This window comes from Daphnia magna, linkage group LG4, assembly GCF_020631705.1.
Source record: "Daphnia magna isolate NIES linkage group LG4, ASM2063170v1.1, whole genome shotgun sequence".
NCBI lineage: Eukaryota > Metazoa > Arthropoda > Branchiopoda > Diplostraca > Daphniidae > Daphnia > Daphnia magna.
Genome location: NC_059185.1, coordinates 2,691,328 through 2,709,867, shown reverse-complemented (window position 1 = coordinate 2,709,867; position 18,540 = coordinate 2,691,328). Strand labels below are relative to the sequence as shown.

At 42.3% G+C, this 18,540-nt stretch overlaps 2 protein-coding genes across 4 annotated transcripts; one reads left to right on the top strand and one right to left on the bottom strand.

The window, feature by feature from the left end:
- Positions 1–111: 111 nt before the first annotated feature.
- On the top strand, positions 112–17,616 carry LOC116920712 (E3 ubiquitin-protein ligase RNF220). Of its 3 annotated transcripts, XM_045172190.1 has the most exons (10): positions 253–595; positions 789–929; positions 1,238–2,066; positions 15,745–15,992; positions 16,067–16,297; positions 16,376–16,496; positions 16,567–16,713; positions 16,785–16,936; positions 17,017–17,091; positions 17,164–17,616. In XM_045172190.1, exons 1-10 carry the CDS (start codon positions 584–586, stop codon positions 17,233–17,235), a joined length of 2,028 nt encoding a protein of 675 aa, XP_045028125.1. In that variant the 5' UTR covers positions 253–583; the 3' UTR covers positions 17,236–17,616. The 3 variants fall into 3 exon arrangements, with proteins under 3 accessions (XP_045028126.1, XP_045028125.1, XP_045028124.1); XM_045172191.1 differs by lacking the exons at positions 253–595; positions 789–929 and adding an exon at positions 112–234; XM_045172189.1 differs by having other exon boundaries at positions 253–929.
- LOC116920728 (NADH dehydrogenase [ubiquinone] 1 beta subcomplex subunit 11, mitochondrial) lies at positions 17,566–18,444 on the bottom strand. Its single transcript, XM_032926829.2, has 3 exons — positions 18,196–18,444; positions 17,852–17,985; positions 17,566–17,791 (listed from the first exon to the last, which is right to left on the bottom strand). The coding sequence occupies exons 1-3, from the start codon at positions 18,397–18,399 to the stop codon at positions 17,641–17,643; spliced, it is 489 nt and encodes a 162-aa protein (XP_032782720.1). The 5' UTR covers positions 18,400–18,444; the 3' UTR covers positions 17,566–17,640.
- Between the last annotated feature and the right edge of the window lie 96 nt (positions 18,445–18,540).

The window sequence follows — 18,540 nt, the reverse complement described above, 5'->3', positions numbered from 1 at the left end:
CATTTGTTTAATGATTAATTTATTTCATTTATTAATCCCTACAATGGTTTTAATATCTGCAAATTAAAAGTGAAAACAAAATATTTATTTTTTTTCCCTTTTCCAGGTTAGCCTACGCACGACTACCATCTAGCGGCTAGAAAAGCAATCCTCTGTCGATGGCAACGAGATAAGTGGGCGGAGCCAAGACAGCTCACACAACGTCCATGTGCCGGATCAACACGACCGTCTAAGGTGAGTTGCTCTCCAGTTTTCTTTCTGGCGCTGCAGCGCCCAGTATCTTTGTCATCCTGTGCTCTCGTCTTTTCGCGATATCAATCGGATCAATTCGCCACCGAGATTGATCGCCCTACTTCGAATTGATTGAGTGTTTTTTTTTTCGCCCTTCTCTTTCTTATCAATCGCCTCTCTGCCTACCAAACGGATCTAAAGCACTTCCCATCCTCCTCCTGACCCCCCACGTTATCAAGTGTCTTCGCTAAACGACGTCATCGAAATTCGGAACGAAATTGCGAATTCCCTCGATATCATTTCTGTGCCGTTCTCTTTGCATTAAGCGTTACGCATTTCTTTGAAAAAGGCGATGCAAGGCAAAGTAAGTGTTTAATTCAAAAGAAAAAAGGGTTAGCAAAAAAAAAAAAACAAATTGCCATTGGTTGGGTGGGAAAAAAAAAAGAAAATACTCGTAGAGAAGGGGGTGGGGTGGGCAAAAAAAAACAAAAGAAAACAACAAACCAAAAATGTCTTCATCTTCGGGCTTTTGTGAACCGTTGCTTAATTATAATCAGATGGAAAATAGCTCGGCTTACCACGGTCATGGTCCGTCTCCGATCCCGACTCATCAGTCTCATCCAGCGGCGGCTCTCGTGGCTTTTTCGCAGGCCAGTAGTCTGAGCGAAGCGCTGCGATTGTCGCGACCCTTTCCCCAGGTGAAACAACAACCCGTCGCCAAGTTTTTCTGTCCTCTCTTTCTCTCTCTCTCTTTTTTAATATTTCAGTTTCATCGGAAGAGGAGCCTCCATGTTCTTCTTCTCAAAAGCTTTCCCTTCCTCTCCTGTCTGTAGATACATGACCCCACCCTTTTTGACCTTTTGCCTCGTTTTTTGCTTCTTATCGTTGAACGGAATCTTTCAATTTTGTTTTTTTCCCCCCCCCTGAAATTGTGTCCATGTCCAGACTGGAAGCGACTTCACTTTAAGTATTAATTGTATTTTGGAAATCGAAATGCGCTTTGCAGAATTCGGATGGCAAGGATTTAAATAATCCATTTTCGACTGTGAATCTGGGTGGATTACGTCCGTCGGAGGTCGGTGCCGCCGCTGCAGCCGCCGCCGCCGCCGCAGCCGCTGCCCATCACCACGGATTGGCTTGGCCGTTTCTGCACTTGCAGAATCCGTTCTTCCATCACGTTCCGTCTCTCGATCCGAGATTGCCGTTTGGCACGGGCGCCTTCCGGCCCCTCACGCCGGCCGAAGAGCTTCAGAATTTAAAGTCTTGCTCGTCGTCTTCGTCGTTTCATCCTGGAGGAGGAGGAGGCGGCAGCAGCGCAGCAGCAGCCGCTTTTGCTGCCGCCGGATTGACTTCTCCGCATCATCAACAGCAACAACAACAGCAAAAGGGGCACCCCCATTCCGGCGGTGGTGGCGGAAGTGGTGCTGGTGGTGCTGCTGGTGGTGGTGGTAAAATTGAGAGTTTGCCATTCAATTTGAGCCGCTACAATCCGCTGTTCAATTCGGCCATGGAGTCGTCGATGGCGGCTGCCGGCCGCCTCGTCTTCAACTCCAATGGACAGAGGGTTGTCATCCAAGGTCAGCCGGAATCGCCTTCCAATAATAATAATAATCATCATCATCATCATAATGGAGCTGCTGCTGCCGCCGCCGCATCGGCCATGTCACCGACGATGGCGTCGGCCGGTTGTGCCGATTCGTCGTCTCATCCGTCGTCGGCCGCTTCGTCTTCCAGTGCCCATCACAACAACAATGATGGCCGCGATGCTGCCGGAACGCCCCTTTCGGATGCGGCTACCGAACGTTCGACTCCGGATGACATCCGCACCTCACGACGTGAGTCTTTCATTTTCTTTTTCTTTTTTTTTTTTTTCGTGTTTGGTCCAGTTGTGGGGAGGCGGCGTCGGCGCCGTCTCCACTCGTCATTGGTTGCGTCGCGTTTTTTGGCTTCTTCCCTCGACGGGAATGTGTTGCCAGAAGAGGGGTGGGGGGGGGGGGAAAAGAGCGCCGCTCCGCCCCTTTTCCCCCTTATCGTGTGGAACCGGCGGCCGTTTCAGCCAATGGCAACACAGGAGTTGTGTTGTGCGTGTGTGTCTCTCTCGCTCGCTCATAAAAAGAAAAGAAAAGGAGGAAAACAGAATTGTGGAGTGAGAGCATGCGCCGCTCCATTTGATGAGTTGTCCCTCCTCCTCCTCCTCCTTCCCCCACCCCAATTTTTTTGTCTTTTTGTCCAAGAAGAAATCGGTTGAGGTGAAGCGATGCGCTAAACGGAAGAGACGAGAGGAAAAGACGAAACACAAATGAGAAAAGCTGATTTTGTCTTTGGCAACGTTTTGCTTCTCTAAATAAAAAAAAATAGAAATGTGTAGGAGCGAAAGGGCATTGATTCATTGCCACATGTCAAAAAAGAAGACGCGTTAAAAAATCTAACACGGTCACGTCCGTTGAAGACGAGATTTTTTTTTTTTTTAATTTTATTGAGGCGACTGACGTTTAGAAAATTTTTTTTTTGTCAAAAATTCTGTTTTTTCCCCTCATCTTTTCTTTTCGACCTTTTTCTTTTTCGATGATAAACGACGACACTCGTGTCCGAGTCTATCCGTAAAAATCCCGAATTTTTGTATTTTATTTTATTTTGGGGTGTCGTAAAAACGTTGGTCAGGAAAGAAGAAGAAGAAGAAAGAAAAAAGGGGTGGACGCGTGACCCGAGCAAATCATTTTGTTTGATGGGCAACGTGTACAACTCCATTTTGTGAATTATGATGCACTCGTCTCTTTAAATCATTCCAACATGTTGAATTATGATTTTCCTTTTTTCCTTCGTTGTTGCATTCGAGCCAAAAACCTTTTTCCCTTTTTTTTTTTTGGCACTATCTCGTCATTTAAAAGAGGAAAATAAAAATATGTCTTTTTTTCTTCCAAGTTTATGATGTCCTCTCTTTTTTTGGGGGGGGGGGGAAGAAAATATTTTTGGGGGGTTTTCTTGTGGGAGCCGCGCCCTTTTGTCGGCAACACGAAGACGGGACGAGTGTGTGTGTGTGTGTGGGGGTAGTATATACTAGTGCGGCGCCATCTTTTTATGCACTGGATGCGCCACTCTGCCAGTTCCCCCAGAAAATCAGATTGTTTTCGTTTTGTCTTTCTCTCTTTCTCTTGCTGTGTTGTTGGCAAGAAAGAAAAAGAAAAAAAAATTTAAGGAGGATCATAAAATAGTAAATTTTTTTCGTTTTTTCCGAGTTGGCGATCAATCGGTGCGTTGACATTCGCGTCGTTTTTCTTTTTCTTAGCCCAGGGAATTTGTGATTGGACTCTTTTTGCTTTTTACGACACGTTCGAAAAATGGCGCAAAAATGAATTTATTCTTTCCTTTGATTTTTCAAAGTTTTGATCCGTTTCCTCTTCGCTTAATAACAGTGTCAAATGACAAGTGGGTGTCAATATAGATGGAGGATTGTTATCCTCTACCACTTCTATTTTCGGGCTCTCTTCTTTTCTTTCTTTACTTGAAACTCCAATCGGCTTCCTCTTCTTCTTCTTCTTCTTCTAGAAAAAAGAGAAACGACGTATTTGCCTTATTCGGTGGTAGAGGCGCACAAATGGACTGGCTCCCCTTTTATTTCATTTTTTTATTTTGGGTTTAACGTGGGGGTCGTATATCGGACGAATAGATATCATAATAAAAATTTGGAGGAGAGGTGGGGGTTAAGGGCGAGTGAGAGACGCGGAGGGGCAAAATGATTTTTCTCTTTTGCCGCAAAGCGGAGAATTTGTGGCGGCGAGTTTGACTTTGTAGGTGAGCGCTGGCGCGCGCGCGCGCGCTCTCTCTCTCCCTGAAATGCAAACGTCCGTCGCCCGTTCCCTTCCACACACACACACACACACGGCAGATGAGAGTTTTCTTTCTTTCTTTCAATGTTTGTTGTAATCCGGCTGGTCGATTCCGCATCACGCGCAAGCGCAAGCGCAAAAAAAAATAGGGAAATGAAAATCAAAATCAAAAGATACAATGGAAGGGACTTGTCTTTTGATGGGATTCACCGCGAAGGCAAGAGAATAGCCCGACAATTGACAGGCGATTAATAAGATGGTTGCGTACCTACACACACACACACTGGAATCAACTGGGAAAAGGGAGAGAAAGAGAGAGAGAGCCTTATCTTTTTCCTAATTCTCCTTTTGCGCTACCGGTGGAAACATTCGTGGGGGGAAAAAAATAAAGAAAAAGAAAAAAACGTTTCTAAATGGAACGAGATTTTGAATTAAAACAAGAAACTGGCGGGGCTTATAGAAAAACGGAGATGGCGGCACATTTGGGATGCCGGTCGCGAACCCTCTCACGGCACCTGTCACACATCGATACAAGACAAGAGGGGAGAAGGAGAGAAAGAGAGTCTCGTGTTCACGCTGTGGCATTTTCTTTTTCTTTTCTTTTTTTCAAAAATGAAATCAAATGAAAAGAGTCGCAACTCTTTTCCACCCCCAAAAACGGGTAAAAGGGGGGCACCACCAACACGGAAAACCTTTCACTTGACATCAGTCGAGTCATTTATCTTCTTTTTCTTTGTTTCTTTCACGTTTTTTTCGGATGCGTTTTTTCCTTGTTTTGTTTTTTGTTTCTTCAGTCGGTAGAAACAGAGACTGTCGAATCAAAATCAAATGATATTCAATTAGAAAAAAAAAGAAAAAAGAGAGGGAAAAAAGAAAACAACCGCCGCCACCAAAAATGGGCCGAAAAGGGGGGCCCAGTCGAGTCACTTTGCTACTGTTAGGCATTTTCCCTTTTTGAAAGATGAAGAAGAGAAAGACGAAATAACGAATGATTAATGTGAATCCATCTCGCATATCATTTCTCGTTTTCTTTTCCTTCATTCTACCAAGGGACTGTCCCACCAATAAGCGCAGATCCGGTTTTTATTATTTCTCCTTATTTTTTTTTTTCCTTTTTCAAAGCCATTTTTCATTTTTGTTCCCCCCATCTTTCCTTTTTTTTAAAAAAATGAAATGAAATGTGTCTGTCGTCAACGAGTTTTCATTGTCGTCAACTTTTTTTATTTTTTTTACCCGTCGACCAGAAGGAAATCATTTTCTTTTTTTCTTTTCACAAGATCGTCGTAAAGGTAAAAAAGAAGAAAAAAATCGAAAATGTTTTGAATAGATGAAACTTTGTTGTTGTTCCTGCCTCTAGAGGCGAACTTATTGGAGATGAGAAACATCTTTGATTTGCATAATGCCGTTGGGAGATGCAGAAACAGAAAAAAAAACAGGTGGCGCGTTTGTGGACGCACCTGTCTTTTGTTTTCATTCAATTTCAACTGTTGGGTAGGGGCACCCCCCGTTTGATGTCTTCTTTTTCATTTCGGGGCTGCATCGGATGGCTTTTTCATTCTTGCCTCCTCCCCCCTCTATTCTTTTTAACTTGGGGCCATTAACAGGTGCTTGATGAAAAAGAAGCTCGTGCGCCCCTCGTTTTTGTTTTTTAAAAACAAAAAGAAGAGCCGCCAACCCTCCCCGTTTCACCCCCCTTGGGTGCGTATCTTCAACAATTCTCATTTTTCTTCTTTTTTCTTGTGATTTTCAATGGCGTTTTAATCAAAAACAAAATCGAAACTCTTCAATTTCATTGCGAATAAAAGGTCAAATAGGCCCGTACGAGTTGGGCCGCAGTTGACGCAAGAGGGAGGAGAATGGACACGATGGGAGGGTTTGGCCAAAAAAGGCAAATAACATACGGTGAAGAAGAAAGATCAGAGAGCGTGACTTGTCTCCTCCTCCTCCTCCCCCTCCACCCGACATGATCAAAAGAGGGGTGGGATGGACACAATAGAGAACTTACTACTAGTACGTACTAGTTGTACTATATAACAAACACGAAGAAAACGACTTTTTAACTTGTTCTGATATGGAACGGGGGGTAGGGATTTTGGAAGCCAATTGTTGTAAACCCTCCCCGTTCCCGTTTATTTTGTGTGTGTGTGTGTGTGATTTAGAATTATGAAAGAGAAAAAAAGAAAATGGCGTCCGAGTGTAGGATTTACGATGTTTGGCACACACCACAGGGGGGGAGAGGAGATTGTTACAAAAAGTGGATAATATCGGATCCATTTTGCCCATCAAACACAACTACTACTACACACACACAAATGTGTGTGGCTTTGCAAAGCGGTTAGGACGCCATCTTGCTGCTGCCTGGCTGTGTGGAAATCCTCCCAATAATAATCTCGTGTTGGTTATTTATTTATCCGATTTATTATTATCATTGGCCCTCTTTTACTTGCGAAAAAAAAGGGGGGGGGGGTGCGGTGGGGTTGGGAGAGAAGACGACCAAGACTCTGTTGTGTGTGGATTATTGCCAGCCCGCCCCTCCCTGCCCTCCCAAAACGTTCTGCCGCAAGTCTGGCGGACAAATGATGACGAGGTGGCAATAACGTCACGCTAACTACATTTTGCGGGTGAGGCAGGCAAAGCGAAGGTTTGTAATCACAAGTCATCCATCTCCCTCTCCCCCCATCCCCCCTTTTTTTCTCTCTTTCTTCTTCAACACCACGGATCGCCTATTTCCTTGGCTTGTTAACAAATAAAACATTGTCGGCTAAAGGACGCGCTTTTGCCTGCTATGACGTCATTTAGACGAATCGATGGTTGTGCGCTGCTCTGTGTCGTTGGTCGAAATGAGAAAATTCCAACGCGAAACGTTCACGCGCGGCAACCAGAAAAAAAAAATCAAATTGATCGCCCGTTTTTTTTTTTAGCCCGTCGCCGGAATGTTCCAAACGCTCGAGGGTGGGGGGGAGGCATCTAACAGCAACATTAAAAAGAGGGCTCTTGATTCGTGTTGCTGAAACTGTTTCTTATTTTCTTTTTTTCTTTTAAAATCCTCTACCGACAAACGAAGAAACGCCTAAAGCGGGAAATGCTCTTATTTTTGCCGCTCCATTGAGTTAAAAAGAGGGAGGACATCCAAAAACGATGGTTGGGTTGGGGGTGGTGGTGGTTGGTGGTGGTTATGTGTTGTACATGATTACACACGCACGTTTAGACGAGCGATGGGAGCACGGGGTTTGCGTGAATGTTTATTTTTTTATTTGGCGGTCGTGTTAAACTGCGTTTGCTTAAATAACGTGAAATAGAAACGTGATTGGAATGATTTTTTTTTTCCTTCTTCATTTTGCTAGAAGGGTTTTTTTCTTTTTTTAATAGCAAGGAAAGATGATTGCATTACATTCAAGTGATTTTCTTCTTTAAAAAAAAAAAATGTGTCACCCGTCGGGATTGAAAGAAATTGAGCAGATTCCGCCCCTTCTTCCTCTTCTGCCTGTCATTTTTCTTCTTCCCCCTTCTTTTTTGATTTTGGTTGAACGATTCTAAAACGAAGTGTGGGTAGGGGAAGGGGGGGGAGAGGATATGAGAAAAAAAAAAACCAAAATTATCTTTGCTTGTCTGCACATTTTGATTTTCACCTTACTCTGTGAACTTCAAATTCCTTTTTTATTTTGTTTTGATTTTCCCGCTTCGGCAGCAGTTTCGTTTAAACGCGAGATTCGGTGTAAATCCCGCTTGTTTCACGCCCACCTTGATCCCCTTCCTTATTTTGGAAAGAAATAACTTGGCAATGGGATTTTCGATGTGGTGTCTTTATCTGATGTCCAGCCGTAATTCCCCTTCCCCTCCCCTCAAAACACGAAGAAGAAGAAGAAGAAGAAGAAGAAGAAGATCTTTCCCGTCTCTCTCTCCACTTGACAGGGAGGGTAACAAAGTATATCCCTCGTTGATTGGCTGGCTTATTGTCTCCTTCACGCCACTACTCCCAACTACACCCTTAAACCCCCTCCCTGGGTACACGCACCCGTCGACGCGCTTATCTCGTTGACACATACTTTAACCAGCAGATGGGCCAAAACCCAAAACGATATTGCCCTTTTTTCTTTTTATCTTTTATTTTGTGTGTGTGTGTGTGTGTGTGTAACGTTTTAGGATCCGTTCGACCATTGTCCTCCTGTTTTTTTTTCTTTCACCCCCACCGAGAGTGGTGAGGTCATGTTTTATTGATGCGGACATCTCAACCACCAGAGGATCAAAGGAAAAAGAGAGAGAAGGGGGTGGGGGCTATTTCCGCTTTGGGTCCGGTGCAATTTACATAAAAACGATGTGATAATAATAGAGGCAAGATAATAGTGTTCCGTGAACAGAATCATCGTGTTAAACATTACCCTTTTCTTTTTTTGTGTGTGTGATGGAAATCGAAAGAAAAATGGCGGCTACTCTTGTTGTTTTTATGATGACAACAGACCAAAAAAAACGGGTCGTTATAATAATAAATAAAGAAAAAGTTTATTTATTTATTTTTTACGAGCCGCGTGAATTTTTTTGTTGTGTAGCGCCGAGTTGTCGATACGCGTCCCAGTTGATAAGTATTTTTTTTTTTCATTTTTAGGAGTAGTAGTAGTAGTTGTAGTTGTTGCTGTTGTTGTTGTCTGCTGAACATATCTAAACAACCGTCTAGCAAATTGTACGTCTCCATTTTTTTATGACGGGATGCCCATCACACACGGACCCAAACAACCTTCCGTGAAGAAAAGATTTGTTTCTTTTTTTTTTGCCTTTTTGAGGATCTGAGAATCTTTTTTTCATTTTTTATTTTTATTGATTATTATTATTTTTTCAAAAAAGAAGAAGGGAGAGCCAGATGTATAAATGTAGTCACGCGTGTTGTTGCTCAATCACCTCGTTGTCATCCTAATTCGAACGTTCGGCATGGTGGTAAAATGTGTTTTCCCTTGTTATTGTCGTCGACCCAAGTTTTTTTTTTTCCCCTCTTTTATTTTTTATTTATTTATTTATTTATATTCCCTCCCGTCTTCTCTCTCTCTCTCGTTCGGTTATATAAGTTGACGACCCAAACGCTAGCGGAAATCGTCGCGGCAATTTCACGCGCTGTCATCGTTTTTCTTCTTTCCTTCCCTCTAACACACACACACACACACACACACCCGTTTTGGGTTATTATTATACGACCACTGACTTGCAGAGGCCTCGAGAAAAGAAAAAAAAAATGACAACTACAACGACGACGACTACGAGTGATAAGTGGTTCTATCTTCATGTCGTCCTTCAATTTCTCCTCTTTTCCTTGTTGATTTCAAAGTGAAGCTCGTACTAAAGAATTGTCTCTCTTTCCTTTAAAAGATGTAGATTCGAATGCGCCTTTGAGGGTGTGGGTTGAATTTATTTATTTTTTATTTTTATTATTAAGAGAGAGGGAGAAGGATGGGAAGGGTGGTGGTGGGGGAAGAAGAAGAAATTGAGGAAAAATGACGACTGTACGAGTTTCAATAAACGGGAGCGCGTGGTCGTGTAAATCGCATCAGGTAACGCTCGGATGCATCCAGCTGCTGTTACTCCCTTTTTCGCTATCTCTGTGTCTAATATAAACGAGGACCCTTTTTTTTTTTCATTTAAAATGCGGTCCCGTAGGCTTCCCTTTAAAAAAAAAAAATAAAAGAAGAAGAAGAAGAAGAAGAAGAACATATTACATGTGTGTGTTTTGTGTGGAGAATGAGGTACCGTTTCCGGCTGTCTCTTTCACTTGACTTGACAAGTTTAAAAAAATCTAAAAAAAAAAGGGGATAAAAGAGAATGGAACTGAGATTTCCCCTTCATATTATGATTTTCGACTGTGTTAAACGGCTATGGACACACGGTAGCACAGGTGGTTGTCATTTGTTTTCTTCTTTCTTGTCATCCAACACAGCACACACATCAGCCCCTTTGCACGTATTTTATCTCGTGCAATGCACACGACTCGCTGGTGCGTGAAAATGTGTAACCGGTAGCCGAACAAGAAAGAAAAATCCTTATTTCCAGGTGGCTAAACGTTTTGATTGCGATGAATGGCCCGTGTGTGTCTTCTCTGTACCGATACACATAAACAAGTCCGAAAGACCCGACCGAACATCAACACCGCGCCAGCACGCGACGTCGCACAAAATGTCCTGCCCCTCTGTTTATGTACATCAGACATGTCAGAACCTTCTTTTTTTCTTTTTCTTTCTTTTTTTAGCATCTTGAAGAAGTGTGTGCGATTTTTCACATGAAACTGTTTTTCTCTTTTCCTTCTGGCAGTTTGTCTGCCGAAGAGTTTTCTTTTTTTTTTTTTAACTCTTCTTATGCGCCTAATTGATTTCTAAAAAGGAGGTGATTGAGCCTCGTCCATTTGTCAGCGGCTTTCTATGTCTCTCTCTTTTTATTTCGTTGACTTTGTGAAAGATTTAGTCACACTCTGGCGAACTGTCTGAAGCTTCTTGTGCCTTTGGGGGGCGTTGTAAGAAGCCAGGTCTCTCTCTCTCTTTCTTCTATAGTGTATCAATGCTTCTTTCCTATTCAAATCATTTCAGAGGATTGAGAGAGAGAGAGGCAACGTTTTGATGACATCAAAAAGAGTCGAGCCCGTTTGAGGGGATCGGGGTGGAATGGACTCGCAACTTGAAGATCTTGGAATAACATTAGACACCTGTGTCGTCGTTTTCTTTTTCCTCCTTTATTTTTTATTGAGATTGTTTCGGGCATCGTCATCCCCCCCCACTTTTTATTTTATTTCAAACTCGGGAAACGACAAAAATAAAATAAAAAAGCCTAAAGCTTCTGGTAGAAAGAAAAAGATGACGGTCCCTGTCGGACGATATGAAGATGAATGTGTCCTCTCTCGTTCTCTTGTGTGTGTAGCGCATTATCACTCACACACACACACACTACCTTTTGATGCGAGGTTTCACAGGGATTTTCTTTTTACTCTTTGCCTTTTTTCTTTTCTTTTTTTTTGAAATGGTAGTTTATATTTTCCTGCTCCCCTGTGTGTGTGTGTGTGTAATACGCGTATAAAACCTAAAGCCAAAAGAAAAAAGTAGGAACAAGAAGTCATTTCTTTGGTTGAACGTCTTTGGCCTACCCACTCGAGACTCGTGTTTGTGAGAAGACCTAAAATGGCGGCCGCTTTTGTGCGGTAGAAATAGTCGTGTTTATAAGCATCCTCTTTGCCCAAGCCCTGAGATCCTACTGACATTATTAAACATCTTATTAATAAATTAAGAAGGAAAAGCTCCTTCTTTTTTTTTTTTGCTTTTCATTGATGATTCAGAATATTCGACTTGAAACACACGAAAAAAATAAAAGGCTTGTTAATTATTCATACTTGAAGAGCAAAATGAAACGTGTGGTGTCGGCTCATTTTTCGATACAACGACAGCTGTTGAGTAAACGCTATCGAAAATGCGATAGGCAAACTCGATTTCAACGGAGGGGGGGAATTGACACCCATCGTCGTGTCGGCTATTGTTAAGTATGCATACACGCACAGTCGGCCGACATGTGTTAACTGTTTGATAATATTAAAAAATCATTCCCCCCCTCCCTTTCTTTCTTTCTTTCGCTCGCCCTTATCCTATACATTTAGTATGAAGAATCGCTTGCCCAGCCCGGCCGTGTTTGTGTGGTGAGTGTTGATACTCGCCGTTATATTATAGGCCGTGTATCGCCGATGTTTGTCAATTAGAGAGCGACTAATTGGCGTCTAGAGAGCCGTGGAAGATATAAAGGGGAGAACCGAAATCGGCGGCAGCAAACTCTCGGCACAATCTGTTTTATGATCCAATTTGCCACACACACACACACAGCTCCTCCTATAGCAGCAGCTGTTTCCCATCCTTTTCGCTAGCGGTCCGTGTTTGTTACCATTTATACAGAGGGCCGCGCTTCTCTCTCTGTGTGTCTACACGTCGTTTGATGTATCTCTCCGTTCTTTCTGGCTTTTCTGATGATATGATATTTTTTTTTTAAGGGAAAGGGGGGTTTGTTTTGAACAGGAGAATGAAAGCCGGTCGTATCTTCAATCATTCAAATTGCTGTGCAGCACGTGCCCCGTTTTGCTATTTACCCCTTTGATGATTTCTCAATTCCTTCCCTCCCTTTTATTTAATATTTTATGTTTTTGGCCATGTGATGAACAACATTCCATCCAGCCATCCGTCTGTGCCATAATGTGCGCAAAGCGGAAATCAGCAGCCGACCAGACAAGAGTCTTTTTGGAATGATGAATAGATTTGAAATTATTGAACAAGTTTTTTTTGTTTTATGTTTTCAATAGAAGAGATGAGGAATTTTCGTAGGCCTAACAAAAATATTTGACGAAACATTCCGGTTCTTTTTTGTTTAGTTTTTTTTCAAAGTTATTTGAATGCGGACATTGTTTTCTTAAACAAAAGCGAAACGCTGTGGGTGGTTTATCCGACGGAAAAAAATTCCCGATCGGTTGGAATTAAAATTAAACAAAAAAAAACAAACAAACACAAAGTTTCGGTTGTTTTTCACGACTCTGGGAATGATTCACTATTTAGTAGTTTTAAGTAGTGAATAGATAAGTCTTAGTCTACAAAGAGAGAGACGAGAGAAAGGGGCCAATAATCGTCAATTTTATTCGACACAAATAAGTAGCCAAAAAAGAATTCACTGCGGGGAGGTTTGCCCATTTTTGAATAATTCAATTTCCCGCTGCGATATTTACGATCACGTTCTAAAGGACTGAAAGGGGAACAAAAAACAAACAAACATGGGCTGGGTCGGCTGATTGAAATTCTTTGGTTCATCCGGATGTTTTTTTGAAAATGTTTTGGGCTTTTCTGTCGTTATAAAACGCAATTATGTTTAATTGTTATTCAATTTGTCTTGTCGAAGAATCACCCACCGTAGCCATTTTTTTGTTGTTTTTGCTTTCATTTTCACCCGTTTTTAATCGACCAAAACGTTTTGCCTTTTTTTTTTTTAAATTTTCTTTTGATGAAGTGCAGCCCCAGATTTTCGAATTTCCTCTTGGGCCGACCAAGAAAAGAACCGGATGAAGGTTTCCAAAAAGAAAAAAAAATCCGTTTCCCATTCAAATGTTTTCAGGTGTGATTTGGATGTGTGTGTGTGTGTGTGTGGAACTATTGTAAGACATTAGCCTTCCATTTGGCCGTTGAAAAAAGAAGCGCAACACAAAAGCCTTCCAAAAAAAATCGACATTGACTCTCTCTCTCTCAACGGTCGATTGAATCGATAATTTGACGTGATGGATGACTTTACTGGCAAAAGGTGCGCGTCTGTGGTGCTAGTTGGCAGAGGAGCTTCCGCTTGGCCTTTCTTACCGAGAGCGCAAGGGGGACCCCCTTTTATTTTTTTTTCCCCAACAAGAGAAGGGTCCCTCTCTCTCTCTCTATATCGTCAGTGATTCTTTTGTCGGATGCATTTAGAGTCACATCAGCAGCTTTGCCTGCATTTCAGGCCTAAAAGCGATTTGATATATTTTTTTTTATTATTCGATGTGCGTGTCGCTTATTTGTAACAAAACAAAATGGGCACCGTGCAATTGTTTGACACTCGACAAAAGATGGCCCTCCCCTCCCTTCTGTCTGTGTAGAGTCAGTTTGAAGTTGGAAACCCCACAGCCAAGCCATCAATCGATTCTCCTTTTTGTGTCCGTGTGTGTGTGATCCTCATTCATATAATAAGAGCGGATGATGGAGAGAGAGAGAGAGACCCCCTTCCAGCCTGTGATGTTGTTGTTTAGTTCCCCTAAAAGTCGTTTTCTTTTTAAATGCTCCCTTTTTTTTTCTTCTCCAATAGGTCGGCGCTACGTCCATTCTACTTTATTCGACTAACTTATTTTTTAAAAAATACTAAACGGCTCGTTTTGTGCTCGAATCTATTGAAAAAATATGTTGGTGTCTGCTCTCACTCGACACTGCGCAAAAAAAGGAGCTAGTCGCTGACTTAAAAATGATGATAATTCGATGAAGGGAGGGATGTCACATTCGAATTGATACTCTGCTGCAAAGCTTCCGATTGGCTTCTCTTTGATCCACCGTCTCTCGGCCATTGTGGAACGCACAAAACCGAACCTTTTGCCTTCGTTTCTCGTTCTGTGTCACACGATCCGGTTGGAAAGAAGATTTTGAATATTTCCCACCATCACCACCACCACCGTTTCGTGTAATTTAAAGCGGCTTCAGTGGTCTTTGTTTTAAGTTATACACACACACACACACACACACGTTAGCAGCATCATAATGTATTGCATACCTAGTCCCCCTCTCCACTCACTTCGAAATGGATACGCTTCTCTTCTTCTTCTTCTTCTTTTTAAGTTGGTAAGTAGTTGGTTGTAGGTGTTTCATTTGGGGGGGGTATAAAAAGACACTGGGATTTTTTGGGGGGGAGATAGTGTCAGCTGATATTGTGGAAATACCTTGCGACCGAGAGACTTGACGAACGGAAGAAGAAGTCGCCGACTGTCGTGAAAGTCTTTTTTATTTTGTTGTTTTTCCCCTTTTCTTTTTTGAAACAAAAGAAACGACGCGATCGAATTTGATACAAACCGAGTGAAAATGATGTTTTTTGATGTGACGATTTCACGAATCTCGGGTTACAGCTGTTTTTTTTCTCTTTCTTTCTGGCGAGAGGGCAGGCCGTTTCTAGAAGAAGGAGAAGAAAAACAAAATCACACAGACGCTGGATTTGCTTGTGGTTAAGGATGACGTTGCTCGTCTTTTTCTCTGTGTGTGTGTGTGTTTGGAACATTTCAAACGCGAGAAAAAAGCGGAAATGGATCTTGGTTTTATTGCAAGTAACAGTTGATTTCAACTGGCACACGAGAATGTCTTTTTTTAAATAAAATATAAAAAAAACTCCTCCTCCTCTTCCGGTTTTGAGAAATTCACACAACAGAAGAATGTTGTCTTATTGGGCCAGTGATTTTTCTTCTTCAACCAACCCTCGTTTTTTTTTTTTTTTTTTTTTGGCGCGGGCTTCACACACTTCACGGTTGTGTGTTAGATCGCCATCGGATGACCCCCCCTCAAAATGGTATTTTATTTTTTAAGTCTTGTGTGTGTGTGTGTTCAATGCTGGCTGCTGCTGTTTAGACTTTCCAGCCATCTAGAAAGAGTTTCGTTTCTCCTTATCGTCTCCCTTTGGTCTCTTGCTGTGCTGGCCCGGTCGGCGGTCTCTTCTTTTTTTCCTTCCTCTCATTCACCAATAGAAAGAGAGAGAGAGAGAGAGAGAGAGAGAGTTTCTTTTTTAATTTTATGATCTTTAAGGGGAGTCTTATAACTCCGGCTTGCCGCCGCCGAGCAAGAGTCACTGCCGCCGCCAGGGAAAAAAATTTGCTTGCCTTCCGATCGGAGCCTGCTGAGATTTCTACCGGCGGCGGCGGGAATATTTAAAAGACTATAAATCTATATACACGATATACACGATTGTTATTTCTTATGCCGAGCGCGTTTGTATTTCGACTGGGAAATTAATTCCCCTCCCCCTTCCCTTCCTCTTTTATATTTATTTTTTCTTGTAAAGAAACCCCATTCACAAAAAATTCTATGCGATTTGGGGCGATTAGACTAAATCTGCCATCTAGCGGCCAACAGAGAAACTAGAATTGAAAAAAAATATATATATAATAAAAATATAAATTTCCATTCAATTTGAATAGGCCGGAAGAAGTCTCCACTGGATCCGTCGTGCTGCCCAGTTTGTGGCATCACGCTGCGATCGTCCGATTTGGAAGTGCATTTCGTCCAGGAATTGGAACGTCTTGAACGCGTTTCACGCACATTTCGTTCATCGTCGCATCATCACCACGCATCCGGCGCCAGTGGCAGCAGCATCAGTCCGTCCGGCATGTCTGCACCAGCCGCCACATCTCAAGTTCAAAAACGTGAACAGGATACTCGTTGGGAGGTAAATGGTTTGAAATCGAATGGACGCTTCTCTCATTGAAACAAACTGATTTCTCATTCTCTCAAACGACTTAGACATTTCATCGCATCCGAATCAATCGGACTAATCGAGTCAGGGCCAAAGCTCGTAAACGTCGAGCTGACGAACGTGAAGGCACTCCCGAGAACGGCCACCATCATCTGCAACACGGTAACGGTGCCAGTGGAATAGCCGGATGTTCCAGCACTCCGTGCCCCATTTGCGGACAGAGAATGTACGGATCGGCTGAAGAACTCAATCAGCATGTGGTCCAATGTCTGAGACGGGCAAGTTTCCTTATTTCGTGCTTACATTCTCCTTGGAACGTCAATTTCATTGAGATTGCACAAAATTTATGAAAACAGAATGGAGAAGACCCCGACGAAGATGAGCCGTTAGACGTCGAAGGCGACAGTTACGAAGAATACGAATGGGCCGGCCAGCGTCGTGTGCGGGCCAGCACTCTGCTAGAAGGAGGCTTTGGCGGTAATTACCCTGAAAGCTAACAATTCGTCAGTCAATGAAAGAAAGATGAACTCATTTCCTACTTCTAAAGGTGTCGGTATGCACATTTCTAAAGCCGGCGATGAGGAAACGGAAGATGTGGTGGTCGACGGTGACGACACGGCCGCCTTCGGTCAGCCACAGTTCAACGAGAACGACATCCAATCAGCCGCAGCTGAGCATTCCTCCCAAGAAGAAGGTAAAGCGTGCAAGCAGCTTTGCCCAACTTTGTCAATCGTTGTCAATAATAACGAAAATGTTGCGATGCAGGTTTAGTCAAATGCGAGCGGGATGCACAGATGACCACATACAAGGAAACCGATTCTAAAGATCACATTATTAACGCTTTGAAGAATCGCGTTTGTGATTTAGAAGAAATGAACAAAGAAGCCAAGCAGAAAAATCGCTGTCTCATCTGTCTGGTGATTTAATTTAGCCATTTTTGGTTTTGTTTTTTTTTCTATTGGAAAATTAATAACTCAATAATACTTGTCTTCTGCAGGGAGACTATCGGCAGCCTGTAGTTTCGACGTCGTGCTGGCACGTCCACTGTGAAGAGTGCTGGCTTCAAGCATTGGTAAACACATTTGAAAACAAATTGAATACCAATGAATAGAGTTTGCTAATTATTTTGGAAAACAATTTACAGGGAAATAAGAAATTATGTCCTCAGTGCAATTTGATTACCTCGCCGACTCATCTCAGACGAATTTACATGTGAATTGAATTCCCCCCTTTTTTTGTGATGTCATAGTAATGTTTTTGGTTTCTCAAAGTCACTGAATTTCTGAATTCAACGTTAAACTCTTCTGATTTTTTTGTCCTTTTTTTCTTCCGACAAACGTTCTTTTTCTTTTCCATTCAATAAGATTACAGTCTCTGATTTTTCTCTCTTCTGTATGTTTACGTTCCCCTCCAACCCTTTCTTGGTGTTGTTTAGCGCGTCCTCTATGTTGTAAATATAGCAGGCTTCTTGCATCTTGCAATGCTTTTTCCCAATTGTTTTCTGTCCCCATTTCATTTCAGTGCCAGGTAGAACATGTTTTTAGTCTACCTTTCAGTTGGTTGGTTTATTGTATACACAAAGCATCATCTACAGTTATTTTCTTTCCTTATTTATTTAGTGTTAAATTATTATCTCAAAGTCCCCAAGTTCTTCTTCAGAAGGCAACACAATTTTGGACTCTTCGACATAGTTGGGGTCTAATAGAGGAAGTCCATTTGCCTCCCTTTCTCGAACAAGCAGGTAGGCTTCTCGTTGGGCCCAATCTTTCAAACTGGATAACCGAGAAAACATGAAAAACTGGTAAATTATTTCCTCAAGGTATTCAACTTACGTTCTGTCGGGCCCATAATAGTATACCAACGAACCTAGAACCATGCACAATGTCACACCAAGAAATGAGAACACGTGTGCAGATGCAACATCCTCGTATTGGTCTGTTGGATGGAAACCATAACTCATCCACTTCTAAAAACAAGAAGATAACACAATCAGTTCTGTAAGGGCTCATGGTACCGATGTGGCCTCAGCAACAAAACAAGACTTACAAATAGAAATACATGTAAGTAAAGTTTCCGTAAGGAACGACACATCAACTGACATTGAAACTTGTTACATTAATTTTTAACGATAGATAAAGCTTCACTGGGGAGACTATTATAAAATTGTCATTTAAACCTTTTTAGCGGCCGTTGCTGCAGCAGTGGTATTCACATCGTGTGAGTTTTGGGTGGCTTTATGCGAGGGAATTTTTTCAGTTACGACAGCCGTTTCATCGTTCTTTTTAGACGTGGAAATGCAGCGTTTACCAATATGGGCAGGTTGAAGATAGTTGTTAAAAGTGCCTACAAGCCTTCCTGATTGACGAACGATGAACGCCATTTTTCTTCAAGAAAATCCACCACTACAAGTCGCTAAATATTGGTGCAGACGACGAAACCCAGCGCCACCTAACGTAGACATTACTAACGCTACGTACAAATAGACCGGTCGGGATAACTGCGCAATGTCGGCACTTTAGCA

Bases quoted from the DNA above. Each gene is read 5' to 3' on its own strand.
- LOC116920712 (XM_045172189.1), top strand. From the start codon at position 741: ATGTCTTCATCTTCGGGCTTTTGTGAACCGTTGCTTAATTATAATCAG. The intron at 2,067-15,744 runs GTGAGTCTTTCA...CAATTTGAATAG, and splicing joins TGACATCCGCACCTCACGAC to GCCGGAAGAAGTCTCCACTG. The intron at 16,497-16,566 runs GTAATTACCCTG...CTACTTCTAAAG, and splicing joins GCTAGAAGGAGGCTTTGGCG to GTGTCGGTATGCACATTTCT.
- LOC116920728 (XM_032926829.2), bottom strand. From the start codon at position 18,399: ATGGCGTTCATCGTTCGTCAATCAGGAAGGCTTGTAGGCACTTTTAAC. The intron at 17,986-18,195 runs GTTTAAATGACA...TCTTGTTTTTAG, and splicing joins CAGCAACGGCCGCTAAAAAG to AAGTGGATGAGTTATGGTTT. The intron at 17,792-17,851 runs GTAAGTTGAATA...TCGGTTATCCAG, and splicing joins TATTATGGGCCCGACAGAAC to TTTGAAAGATTGGGCCCAAC.